At 46.0% G+C, this 13,613-nt stretch overlaps 2 protein-coding genes across 4 annotated transcripts in view; one reads left to right on the forward strand and one right to left on the reverse strand.

The window, feature by feature from the left end:
• Positions 1-13,613, forward strand: part of LOC135386310 (uncharacterized) — a 532,914-nt gene that overhangs the window by 346,044 nt on the left and 173,257 nt on the right. The window lies entirely within an intron of this gene.
• Positions 1,377-4,601, reverse strand: LOC135370290 (uncharacterized). 3 transcript variants are annotated; one of them, XM_064604008.1, is made up of 7 exons: positions 4,486-4,601; positions 4,015-4,047; positions 3,849-3,908; positions 3,671-3,796; positions 3,456-3,542; positions 3,180-3,285; positions 1,377-3,096 (listed from the first exon to the last, which is right to left on the reverse strand). In XM_064604008.1, the coding sequence occupies exons 1-6, from the start codon at positions 4,588-4,590 to the stop codon at positions 3,283-3,285; spliced, it is 414 nt and encodes a 137-aa protein (XP_064460078.1). In that variant the 5' UTR covers positions 4,591-4,601; the 3' UTR covers positions 1,377-3,096; positions 3,180-3,282. The 3 variants fall into 3 exon arrangements, with proteins under 3 accessions (XP_064460078.1, XP_064460087.1, XP_064460070.1); XM_064604017.1 differs by lacking the exon at positions 4,486-4,601 and adding an exon at positions 4,272-4,472; XM_064604000.1 differs by having other exon boundaries at positions 3,849-4,047; positions 4,486-4,576.

Raw genomic sequence — 13,613 nt, forward strand, 5'->3', positions numbered from 1 at the left:
GGACCAAACTTGATGTCCTCGGGACGTTGATGTCCTCGGGACCCAGGCACCTGTGGTTGTCTGGGTTTGGCTGCCGCACGCAGATTTAACATTCAAGTGGTTTTCTCTAATGTGTGTCGTCTCTCAAAGATTGCCCCTTTCCACTCACAGAACTCCGGCTGCGGTATTTCTCACAAACATGGTTTCGTGACCTCTGCAAAAAATGTGGTGTATTGTATACCGCTAGGTTGTGGGTTTTGCTATGTAGGTCAGACTGGACGGTGTCTAAACGCTCGACTCAGCGAACACAAGAGAAATGCGGAGTCTTTGTCTGGGAATTCCGAACTTGTCGCCCATCTTAGGCTTTGTAACAATTGTTCCCCGGCCGTCGACGAGACAAGTGTCCTAGATTCTGTTCGGGACCCTGTGGCCAAACTGTTAAATTAGTACAAAGAGATTGTCACGAGGGGAAATTGTGTAAGTGTAGCGTCGGTTGCTCCCTCGCCACGAATTCGGAAGTTGTTGGGTACGTAGGTGATTCTGTCATTAAAGGGTTTGCTGTGTTCGAGAACGTGTCGTGTCCTCCCTCCTCTGTCCCTTTCTAGGGTTCAATTTTTTCGCTGTTTCATTTGGTGAGTACTTCAGCTCATAAACAGGGTGTGTTCGATGTATAAAAATGTTCGATATGTCCAGCGCCAGAAAAATCTGAAGCAAGGTCACTCCAAATAATGAGAAGATTGCCAAGCCGTTATCTGCGCACCAGTTAGTTTCAGTTTTTGCAGCTACCGTCACGTTGATGTAAGAGAAACGAAGTGACATAGACAGCATCGATCAAGATGGCGGAACGTATCTTGTGGCCGGCGTGAGCTCGTTGGCGTTTGAATGTTTTATATGGTGCGTCTGGCTTCTTCCATACTGTGACATACTGTGCCTGTTAGAACCGTGAACTGCTACAGATGAAGTGAGAAAGGCTGCGGTCATAAATAGAGCACGTGTCTACCTTTCGTGTGTTGAGTCTTAATGTAGTTACTTCTCTTGTCCCTGGAAATGCTCTCGCAACCCTACTGTGTTGTGTGTCTCGATTTCTTTTTCTTTTTCATACGTGTTCCGTTGGTTTACGTTTTTTAGATTGTGCTTTGTCCCAAGGTTGGTTTCAAGTCCGACCGATGATGCCAGCGACTTTGTGGCAGGGTACAAGTTGCTTATACCCAAAACGCACTGTCGCACATGATATGTGGATCGATCCGCAATCTCGGTTGACGCAATCCCGCTGGACGCGCTGCGCCGTCCGCACTTCACGTTCGTCATCCAGGTTTTCATTTCACGCGGTCTGGTGAGAGCTTTGCACGATACCCACTGAAGTTTCAAATTAAAAGAAAACATTGGTCCAGGATGTCTACTTGAAATATATTCACACTAATGCAAATGCTATTTCAGCTGTCTCTGCGTTTGTCAATGTTGTTTTCTTCGTTCGGGCCACTGCCATCACCACCTTCGTGCTAGCCGGGAACCGGCAGTGCGAGTACAGAGAAGACGAAGAAGTGAAAGGAAGCCACTGCGCCTGTGCCAACCCTCCTTGAAGTGTGTACTCATGTTCGCGAACGAGGGACAAGTGTCTGCGTCGTTGATCTCTGTCGCCGAGACCGCTTTGTCCGCACCTGAGGACGATCGCAATTTCTGCATCATCACGATTGCGCGCCATGTGGATCCTGCGTCAGTTGCGTCTTATACCCAAAAGGCACTGATACAGGATCCATCACATCGCGTGCAATCGTGATTAGGCAGCGATTGTGATCGTTCTCAGGTGCGGACAAAGCGAGTCTCGGCGACAGAGACCAACAACGCAGACACGTGTCTCCCGTTCGCGAACATGATTACACACTTCGAGGAGGGTTGGCGCAGGCGCAGTGGCTTGCTTTCACTTTGTCTTCTTGCTACTCGCACTGCCGGTTCCGGGTTGGAAAGATGGCGGCAGATGGGTCAAAGCCGCCATATTCCCATGCATTTCAGCCTATTCCCCGCGTCAAACGACGGAAGCCGCCCTTATGTGGAACTCTGTTGCCAGCATGGAGAAATCCGTCCCCCAAATTTATCGCAAAGCAAGAGCAATCTGGGTATATTGTGCGCAAAACGAGCTATTTCCCGAAAATAGCCAATGTTATCCAAGCCAAGCACCTTTGAAGTTATGACCGTAGTGAAAGCAAATATGTTTGTGCTTCACGCATTTGTGAATGGTTGTAGTGTTCTGACGACAAGCCATTGCACACAACTGCGACTACATGCATGTTGCATTCTTCCAGGACTTTAACAGCATCTGTGACGATCCCTTGAAGGACTTCTCCGGAGCAACCATTATTCAGAAAATATCCTATGGGCTGTTTCCTGCGGGCTACGACACAAACGGCCATGAATACCAAGGAATCCGTTGCGAGTGAGACGTCATCAGAGTCTTCGGGTGTTTGGGGTTGGCCAAAGTTTACGTACCCAATCAGTCGGCCTGACTTTTGATCAAATTCGCATTTCTTCCTAATACTCATGCCGTCCAGCATTATTGAACACAGCCGTTCCTCCTCTGCGGCACCGCTGTACTTTTCCTTCAGGTGTTGCAAAGACTCAATGGTGAATCATGGCCACGCATCAACAACCTGGAGCCAGTTTCTTATGGTAGCTGGTGTCGGCATTGGGAACTTTGTTGAGAGGTACTTATACGCACGTGGGGAATAATAGTGAAGCGTTGTGGCAAATTTCCTGAAGTTCTCACTGTAACGCCGTCCAGATGGCACCCTCTTGTAGTTTTTATTCCACTCCTTTAGAATTTCATCTGGCTGCTCACCAAATGACTCTAGCTGTATTTCGGCCTCTTGAGATATTAGTTTCGTTTCCTTCATGTCCTCGATCAGCTGGTTCAGAGTTTGAATTTTCTTCTCTCTCCTTCGAATAACTTGCTTGGTGGAATAAAGTCTTCGCCTTACTTTGCCCAGGTGCTGGTAGACTGTGTTTAATTTTGAACCGGGTGTTGCTTTCGAGCCGTGTGAATGATCTTGTAGAATTTTCCTGCGCACACTGCCTGGTGTCTTTTTCTGACTTTGCTTCCGGTGTGGTTGCGCTCATGTAGCCCTGTACCAATGAACAACATGTCACTTCGGGCCATGAGACACGCATGTTTGTGTAGTTTAACTGTACTCTGTAGAAACACTTACAAGACGTCTGCTCTTGGTTGAAGCGGTCGAGGGTGTACCAGGTGATTTGACCACTTGGCGTCGTTCCCGACCCTGATGGAGTTGCCTTGTCCTCGAGCTGTATTCACTGTGCAAGATATAATGCATATTTTTAGTTCTTTATCCTTCAAATTGACACCATTTCATTTTTTGTGTATGAGAAGACAAGAAAGACAAGAGGAAAAGAGAATTGCAGATTGACTAACATGTTTTTTAATATCAATGTGCTGATCGAGTTGAAAATACCAACACCATTACCATATGTCCCATAGTCTCTGGTGTTGAGCTTGTCATAAGCGGTGCAGGCGTTCTGGGAGTACTTTTGTGCTCTTCCACTTCTACGTCCTATGGCAGTGAAAAGTAAAAACCTGTATTAGTTCCTGGGCTGCAACGCATTCATGCTCTAGTCATGAGGCAACTGGTGGTTATAGTACCGCTTTTTCTCTTCTGATCTGTGTGGGTGGAAAACTTACCTCTATGTGCCCTTCTGGGACTATTTGAGGGAATTCAAAGCCAGCTGCTTGCGATGTAACAGTTGTTTCCGTGTGAAGTGGCGACAGCGTGACAATAGCTTGGTCCCACTGCTGCTGTTCTTGGTTCTGCATTTTGCAAACATCGTCAGTCTCTTTTAAAACTCTACGTTTTTGTTACCTCTACATCTTGGGCAGGAATTGTAGGGCATGCATCAGGCTTCAGTCGCTGTCTTTGAGTCTGCACAGTATAAAAGCAGCATGGCTCAAAGTGCAGTGAGCACACACGGTGGTATGCGCGATACGTATACGGCTGCCCTTGAACACTTTCCAGCCACTGTACCCACTTTGTGTGCAGGCTTGTGTTCTGTCGAGGCACCCTGTTGAAATACATAAATCAAATATTACATTTTCGTGGGAAAAAGTAACTTAATGCAGGAAGTTAGGTACAACGTGGTATCCCCACAGCTGGTGTCACAATTTTAGGATGTGTACCTGATGAAATCTCTGACAATGACACACACTCCTTGAACACTGTATACCACGAACGATTAAGATAACTTTTCAGCAGCGGACCATGATTCGCGCGACTTTAGAACCTTACCATTCTCCGTGCTGCACGCTGGTGCCACACGAGATGCTAGATATTGCAATGACTCCTGCACAGTTGCGGTGCAGCACGGGCGTGGTGCGCGCTACGGCTCTACGACATGGGAAACTCCTATCGTCGGTGCCTCGTCCGAGCTATCGTGTCCCAGCAGCCCGTACAGCATGACGGGAAAGTAGCTATATACATGCAAACAGTACTGTCTACTCACATCAGGATAGGAGCTAGCAGCCGATAAAAATGTGAAAGGCGCTACGGGCCAAGGCAGGCCTACAGCCATAAACAAAGAGCCCCTGCCAGCCCGATATACTTCCATTTATAGCTGGATGGCACTTCTCGCACGCCTCAAATGCACTCCTTATCTCCCTGATAAGGTGAAGGCAAAACAAACGTGACAGGGGAAAGTTTTATCAAACAGCAGCGAAACAATTCATTCTTGCGAAAATCGCGAACAATGAACGGGAAACGAAAGTAGTGCAAAGTACACCTATTAAAGCGCCGCAGTATTAAATGCCCATGTTGGCGTTCATTCCTGCTTTCCTTTCGTATTTAATGTGTTGTTACAGCACAGTCGCGAAATCACTGTTGTTCGTGTTGTCTCTGCTGGCAGTGTAAGTCCGAGTAACAACGAAAATGTCCAGAAATATCAAACGTTTGTGCAAGAAAATGTAGTGTAATTAGTAACAATATCAAACATAAGTGTCACTTACTTGTGGAAAGATACTCCGGAACCTTTGTCAGCGTACTGTTGGCATTTTTTGACGATGCATTTGTTCGGCATGTCGTCCCGTCGTTCAGTCGAAAGTAAATGCACTGTGCCCTCATATTTTCTCCAAAATAGCGTTGCTTGTCAAGGGCCTTGAAGGTACTAATTAAAATTACCTTGACGCTCGACACCGGTGGTCCGAGAAACCGAAACTAACCAGATGTGCGTCCGTGTGCGCGAAGGCAGCTCCGGCCCAACGCATATCGTATGTTAGAGCACTGCACGGGCACGGGCTTACCCGAAAGCCCGAAAGCCCGAGCAGGACCGGGCTTGGCTGTTTTCAAGCGGGCCTGGGCCGGGCTCGGGTTTCAGCCACACGGCCCGGTCCGGGTACGGGCTTGACAACGCCGGCCATGGTCGGGCATGTACGCGAACATATTTCACGAGACTGGAGAGCTGAATTTTCACGTTACTTTCCCCGTTGAGTATGGGATATCAGGTATTCTCATCTGGTATCATCATCTGGTATCTCATCAGGTATTCTCATTCTTTTCACATGTGATCATGCTTATTTCGCGAATGGGTCTGGATTTCACGCATGCACTCAAACACATTTGGGGACGATTGGAGTGGCAGGCTTGCTGAGGGTTCTGCACGAGGATCAGATAGGTTAGGTGTTGGGACATATTTCGCTCTCGTGAGGGTCCGGCAGGAGAGTCAGTGAGGTTAAGTGTTCTGACATATTTCGTTCGCGTGAGAGTTCAAGAAAGGGGAACTAACACCGGAGCATGTGCAATAGAGCGGCGATGAGTCTCTCTTGAACCGCAATGTACATACTCCGCTGCGCGCTGCGTTCCCAAGCAAGCAAGCACCAAGCACATAGCGGCTAGCCGGCAGAGGAACACAGCCGCTGCTGCGTTCGAGTGTACCTCCTGACTCTCCACCAATTAGCTGCGTCAGTTTCCTTGCTGCGCTGTGCTGTTTAGTAAATCTAAATACGCCTCCGAACCTCGAGAACAGATAGAGCAGAAGCGGGCTGGGACCGGGCCTGAGCATGGAAACAGTCGGGTACGGGCCGGGGCCGGGCTGGCGGAGCCGGGCTCGGGGCCGGGATGGAAATGTACAGAAGACGTTGGGCCCGGGACAGGTGGGGGCCGTAGCAGCCGGGCCTGGGCCGGACACGGGCCTGAAAATTAGGCCTGTGCAGTGCTCTATCGTATTTAAGCCCACTAGCAGTGCCAGCAACGCACAAAACTGTTCGTAACAATCAGGTGAGGAATTAAATACAAGCCAGGTATGTATCTGATGCGTTTATTAGCAAATACTTGGAGAAACGTCCTTTACGCGGATTTCACTCCGCCGACAGCGGGCAATGCGTTTCTGGTCTGGCAACCAGGTTCCACAACAGGGAGACGGCCGCTCTTTGACGGCGATTTCAGGGCAGTTTGACCCATCTGGATGGCGGCGATGACAGCGGCCCGCACGATGATAAAGCCGCATTTGTATTAATGTGAATTTCTTTCAAGTAGACATCCTGGACCAGTGTTTTCTTTTAATTTGAAACTTCTGGAAGTATTGTGCAAAGCGTCCACCAGACGGCTGCAAATGAAAAGGAAGATCACGAACGTGAAGTGCGGACGGTACGGCGTACCCAGCAGGATTGCGCCGACCAGGATTGCCGACCGATCCAGATTGTCTGTGACAGTGCGTTTTGGGTACTAGGCATTAGACGCGCAGCCTTCCGTGTGGGATGTTAAATACGGTATGCCGTGTATTGATATTTTGATTCACGTTAAATATATCCTTCAGCTGGACCGAACTAATCCACACACCGACCATTGTGACATCGATCACGATCACAGTAGTCCCGCGACGTAAAAGAACGAATTATCGCATCAGCAGTGTCTTGCACGTGTATCAATGGCTAGCTCTCGTAGAAGTGTTCCTCAGAGAGGGTCAACAGTATATATGGGCCATATTTGTGGAGGGATATTACTAGTTTGTGGTTGTCTGCTAACGGGTGATCAGTTATTGTTCGGTTGGATTTTATGGTTCATAGATGGATTCGTTCATGGATTTGGAGATATTGAATTTTAAGTGGCACGTACCATATCCTTATTACCTGCATGCCTTTTCAACGGTTCGGATGCCCCTACAGTAGGTCCTACGATAAAATGGACTACATGACAGATCGCCTCGTGTATTATGGACCTGACCACCGTCCATGGCCACCACAAAAGAAATGGATTCGTAGGTGCCCGTCCTGTCCAACACCAGCTCCAGAAACGGCTCTCAGTTATCAAAGAGGGACAAGCGTACAGTGTCTCTGCACGAAATGGTAAATAAATAAAACAGTTATGCTTTACAGGCATACTCTTGCACTCAGGATTTTCGAATATGTGTTCTAGTTTATGTTGTGGGCAAAAGTGCAGTGTGTTCGACATATTTTCGTTGACTCACATAATTTTAGGATGTTGGCCGGTGCTAGGCAATGTGCTGTTATCTAATGCGTTAGTGAAAACTGGTTTAGTTTGTGTTTCAGAGGGTGTCCTCGACCTAAGTCTCAAGCAACTGCTCAAATATTGTTTCTCATCGTGCTCCGTATTGACTAATGGTGTGCCCAATCCTGTGTTTTGCATGTAATCATACATGATTTCCAGCTTTTGGAGCATGCTGTGGCGCGTTGTGTTTTGATATATCTGTTCTATTTTATAATGTGAGCACAATTGCTACGCGTCCCACATGCAGTCGTTGTCGTACAGAATCTTATGACGTTTACAAACGACACACAATGCACTCTTATCTAAAGTGTCTCTGTTAACCGTCATGTTTGGTATTTCAGAGGATGTCTGTGACCCAAGTCTGAACTGTTCACCCAGGTTCGCTGCCGTTCGAGCTGCAAAACATGAGTGTAGCGCCGTCACATATTGTCGCTTTGTATCATGTTGTATATTGTCGAACTTCAAAAGTAGTGTTGCGCTTCATTACGCAGTGTTCGTGATGACGACGTCCTTGTAAATGTGATTTAATGACGCGACTGCCCGGAACTCCTCCGGTGGATAGATGTGAGGATTAGTAAAGTGTGCGAGTTCTGAATATACATTGTTTGCCCATCATACTGAAGTGTTCTATGTCTTACACATCACATACAAAACCTCCTGGGGGGAAGTTTGGTTTGTGTACAAATACCTTCACGCCCTCTCGCGCCATACGAAATGTATTACAAGACCCCTATATTTTCTTCCATCAACAAATTTTATATGAGAATGCACGCTGACAGTTCTCATACACGCCTCCCCCTGCCGATTTTCAATATCCCTAAGACAAAAAATTGTCGTAAGTTCCCGAGTGTGTACCGTCGCTCGTCGCAGATATCACGATGGTTTCGGCTGCGTTCTTGTCAGCGTTTACATTGAAGTCGTCCCTATTTGTGTGCTCCTTGCCGCAAAAAGGGTTTAATTTATTAATTATTCTCGTTACGCAGAGCAATCTGACACCATCGGACTTGCGGATATTTTCGTCCCTGGATAACATACATGCATGATGTGCGCAGCTTGTGCCTTGTCGTAGTAAAACACCTTTCCCACTATTGTCTCTGTTTCAGTGCAGTTCCTGAGTGCAAGCCAAATCATACTGCGTTATCCTTGCATATGCTGGCTTCGCTTCTCAAGTGCTGAAGCCACTTTCCCAAGATGGAACTAGAAATCCTACAAGAACCATCAAGTTACCTATACCGATATATTGCTTGTCCGATATCCTCACTGATGACTTTTGATGTAATGTTTCCATATTCCGTGCTCCATAAAAACCCCAATCATCATCGCATTATCATCAGAGTTTCCATATTCGGTTCTGGTTGACTCTTATTTTTGTTGTTGCATTTGCGTTTGCTTACTGTACAAACTTTGCGTCGTTGTTGGTCATTACAGAAACCCTGTAAATCTTCAAGGACAAGACGCTGCATTGTATTTCCATGTGTACTGATATCTCAGCTGTAATATGTGCTTACTATTCTGCAAGCAAAGTAAAACATTTTGTCTGCGAGCATGTGCACTTTCCTGTATGTTTGGTTCTCTCACTTATGAATTCTGATTTCCCAAACATGAGCGACAGAAGCTGCTTAAAGAAAATAAAATTGTACTGCACTTAGACTTTGAGAGCGTCAGCGTTGTGTAAGCGCAAGTTATTTCTGCTCGTTTAAATCTTCGCTCACGAATTTTTATGTCATGTTTCCATATTCGCTTCTGCTTGAGTGTGTTCTTTCTCTTGTCACATCTGTGTTTGCTTACTGCACAAATTTTGTGTGTGTTAGATGTAATGATAGAAACCCTGTCAGTCTGCAAGAACGAGACTCTGTATTGTGTCCTGTTATGTTTCAGTTGTTGTATGTGATTAATTCTACAAGAAAAAATAAAGCATCTTTTTCTGCGAGCTATGGCATCGTTGGTTCCTGCGAGTATAGCGCTGCTGAGAGCGGATCCTCGTTCCATTCTTCGACTCCTCGTGACACCCCTGGCTGCCCGCCAATGGACAACTGGCATTCGCCCCATATATGCTGAAAGCAGTTGATCAAGGCTCCCTTCCTGCATGCCACGAAACGCCTCTCGTCAAGATGCTGCATTAACTCATCGAATGCGACACGTTGTGGCTTTTACAGCTCAGTGGCTCAGCTTATACAGCTTGAGTTGTGACAGAGCTGTATTGCAGTACCACGTGTACTGTGATGCCTCCCGCGGCGTGAGAGTATGTTTCATTTAAACCGACAAGTCAGTTCGACAGCCTTAATGGCAGATATGTTTGATTGCACAGGCCCTTAAAAGACAAAACTATGTCATCGACAAAACATACACTACGCGAATCCGCTGACCAATAAGAGCATTGCTGTACCTTACACAAAATGTATTGTTCGCAAAGTTATCAATAAAGGTAAGAAATATGTGTGTTCCTTTTCTTCCATTGAGGTGTCAATTTCTCTTCTTCCCTATCTCAGCACAAATAATGAAGCAGCGCAAGCTACCGTGAACCGAAATGCCAACCGAAATTTCCCCACTTATGCATGGGTATCTTTGTAATTAACATAATTACTTCTTTTACTGCGTATACACAGTAAAAGCAAGTCGTTGACTCCAGCTGATATCTTGAGGATGCCAGCATAGCAGAGCATTCAGTAAAACGGATACGGGTTATCAACAGAGTGCGCTGCTGGAATAATGCGTACGGGAAACTAGTTCCCCTGATACGTCAGGACGTTCCCTGAGGAGATACAAAGAGTACAGGATATCAACAAGATCGTGTTGTTAAAGGTTCTGATAGACACCCTCTAGGTTTGCAAGAACGAGACTCTGTACTGCAGTTGGATGTGCACTGATATGTTTTAGTTGTAGTATGTGTTAATACTCTTCAAGGCAGTGCAGTAACCTTTTGTACGAGCTATGGCATAGTTGGTTTCTCTAATTTATCATACACTTTATATGGAAATATATTTGAGAAGAGAATGAGTGGAAAGGACGTTCATGAAGCTGAGAGAGCAAAAAGTGTGAGAGAGTGATAGTGCAATGCCATGTACTACGATGCTTCATTCGATGAGAAAGTGTATTTCATTTTAACCAACACGTAAGTCACGACAGCTTCAATGGCAGATATGTTTGATTGGAGAGCCCCTTGAAAAGACAAAACTAAGTTAGCATCAAAACATACCGTACGTGAATCTGCCAACCAACAAAGCCGTTTCAGCACAGTGCACACAATTGATCGTTCGCCAAGTATACAGGTAATAAATATTTGTGCTTCTTTCCATCTTCCGTGGAAGTGTCCATTTCTCTTCTTCCCTGTCAAGCGCAAGTAATGAAGGCGTGGCCCAAACAACTGTGAACTAGCGCGTGCAAGTGTGTGTGTTACATGGCAGACTCTGCCACCATCCCAGCAATGTGCGAGAAATATTCCCTAGAAGTATAACGATCACCCAAGAAAAACTAAACAAATATCCTTTCGGGATCGCCCGTGAATATCGAATGAAATAATGAATATGATGAAATAACGGGACCAGGGTTTGTTGCCGGTAACGGAAATGAGAAACATTAAGTACGCTTATTCCACAAGACAGGAAGGCAGAACCGAATCGCGAATAGTTTCGTTTCCATTACTAGGAACGGAAACGAAATCCAAGAGCGGTAACGATCACGGAAGCCAAATGAAGAATACATGATGGTGGACGTCGCCACAGTTTTCGTGCCTAGAACTTGTGGTGAGCTTATCCTGCAAGCATGTATCAGGGAACTGGTCGTAAGTTAGAAACCAGGATAAAAGAACATAAAAGAGGTAATGATAACAGCAAGACGAAGACAACCGCATTATGCGAGCATGTAGAAAAACGGGTCACGGAATCAACTTGGAGGCTCTGTGTGTTCTGGTACATGAAGCTCGGGATCTGTGCGTGGGATCTGGAGTCCTGGCAGATCAAACTCAAGAGAGGATGCATGAATACTCATCCCGGCCCACTCACATATTCCTACGACGCCTTGTTTAAAAGTAGCTGATGGATTTTGGTATCACTTTACTCTGACGATGGGGTTCGCATGAACTCCGAAACGTCATTTTATATCTTGGTTTTCTGTTGTACGCCGGTGTGAAAATGTACATGTAATAATAATTTGAGGCTTAACGTCGCGAGACAACTGTGATCATGAGCGATGTCACAGTGGTCGCGTCTGTGGATTAATATGCCCACCTGAGGGTTCTTTAACGTGCGCTGACTTCTCGAAACACGGCACACCACATTTAGCGTCCCTCGCGGAAGACGGCGTGTCTCAGCAAATTGTACCCTTCCACCAAGTTGCCGCGGTACTGGGCCGGGTTTGAACCCGCGATCTTGGGATGAGCAGGCGGACACGCTACCCGAACCACGGAGACCGGCATACACATCAAGTAACACATGCAAGATGTAACCAATTGATTGTCTCAAAAGAGTACCGATAAGTTGCCATATAGCGAACAGGGATCAGGATCATGCATGTCCATGACTCAGCGATATCTCGTTTATTGCGCTGGAAGTAAAGAGGTGAAGATAAATACTGTTGTATTTACAAGTTGCAAAACAACCCTGTAGACCGCCGCGGAGAGATCGGTAGTGAGACCGATATGGCGGCGAGACCCTCACTAGGGGCGCCACTGTGCCGCCTCTTGGTGGGGATCCCCGTTTCGGTTTCGTTTCTGTTACTTACAGTAACAACTGTCATATTGGAACGAAAATGCGACTTCTTTGGAACACATGTGTCGTTTTCGTTATGAATCACCAGGAAATATCAACGCTGGACAGCCTCTTACACGTGCAATGCCTTGATACGAAAATGGTTAAAAATTGGGCTGTTCGGTACAGCATACTTTAAAAGCGATAAAACCCCCGTGCCGGGGAACAAGTCAACAGACGACACAACACACAGGCACAGACTGACGAACAAGGATTTATTATCAAACTTGGTTTATATCCTCTAACCTAACCAACAACGCCCTCTTCAGCAAGTTCCCAGTACACCCCCAGCATGCCTAGTGACTTTATCTTTATCAAAAGTATAAGACTTATCTTGCGTCCCTCCTGTTTGAATCTTCCAAAAACATCTCGACTGGAGCAGTTATCAGCACTGAAGGCACACTAACGCACCTGGACCCCGCATTTTTTATACTTAAAGCTTCACGATATAATAAAGCACCGCCCTTATTACTCTTATATAAAATTTTTGTCTCATGGAATTTTGCAACACAACCCTGGCACCTTTTTAAATGCTCAACCAAGTTTCCATACCCCCTGCTAACCGAATAACGATGTTCCTTTAACCTAACATTAATGCACCGGGATGTTTGCCCAATATATTCACGCCCGCAACTAAACGGTATGCAATAAACAACCCCAACTATACAGTCCACAAACTGATTTTCATGACTTATAGAGCACCGAGGTAACTGCTCCTGATTTACCTTCCTAATCAGTGATCTTAAGCCGGGTTTTTTACGAAAGACTACTTCAACATTGTACTTGCTAGCTACTTTTTTTATCCTGTGAGAGGCTTTATGGGTATATGTAATTACCCCAAAGTTCCTTCTTTCAGGGCTTTCGGTATTTTTGCCACTACTTATTTCTCTGATGATTCTGTTTAGGATATCCCTAATGATGTTCTCAGGATATCCTGCTTCTTCTAACCTCTGAATTTGCTCTATACAACCAGCTTTCAGCAAGTGGATGCAGCACCTGCTCAGAGCGTTATTAATGACGCATCTAGCTACACCGTTTTTTACGGTCTTTGAAATACAGGACCCATACGGGGTTAAAGGCTTTTTACATCTTTGTTTGTATTGCCAACAAACACCTGTAGCATGAGCAAAGATAGCAAGGTCAAGAAATTGCAACCTCCCCTGTTCCTGTGTCTCCAGGGTAAACTTCAAACCTTCCCCACTTTTTTCAAAAATTTCCTTGACCTCAACCTCCCTGACTTCATTTGGGGCACATAAGAGAAAATCATCCACATATCTCATGATAGTTAACATGCCTAATTCGCTGCAGCTACCCATAACCTTCCTATCAATTTTTGCCATAACCAAGTCGCTAATAATGGGCGCAATACTTGAGCCTATACAAACCC

Source organism: Ornithodoros turicata, chromosome 1, assembly GCF_037126465.1.
Source record: "Ornithodoros turicata isolate Travis chromosome 1, ASM3712646v1, whole genome shotgun sequence".
Lineage (NCBI taxonomy): Eukaryota > Metazoa > Arthropoda > Arachnida > Ixodida > Argasidae > Ornithodoros > Ornithodoros turicata.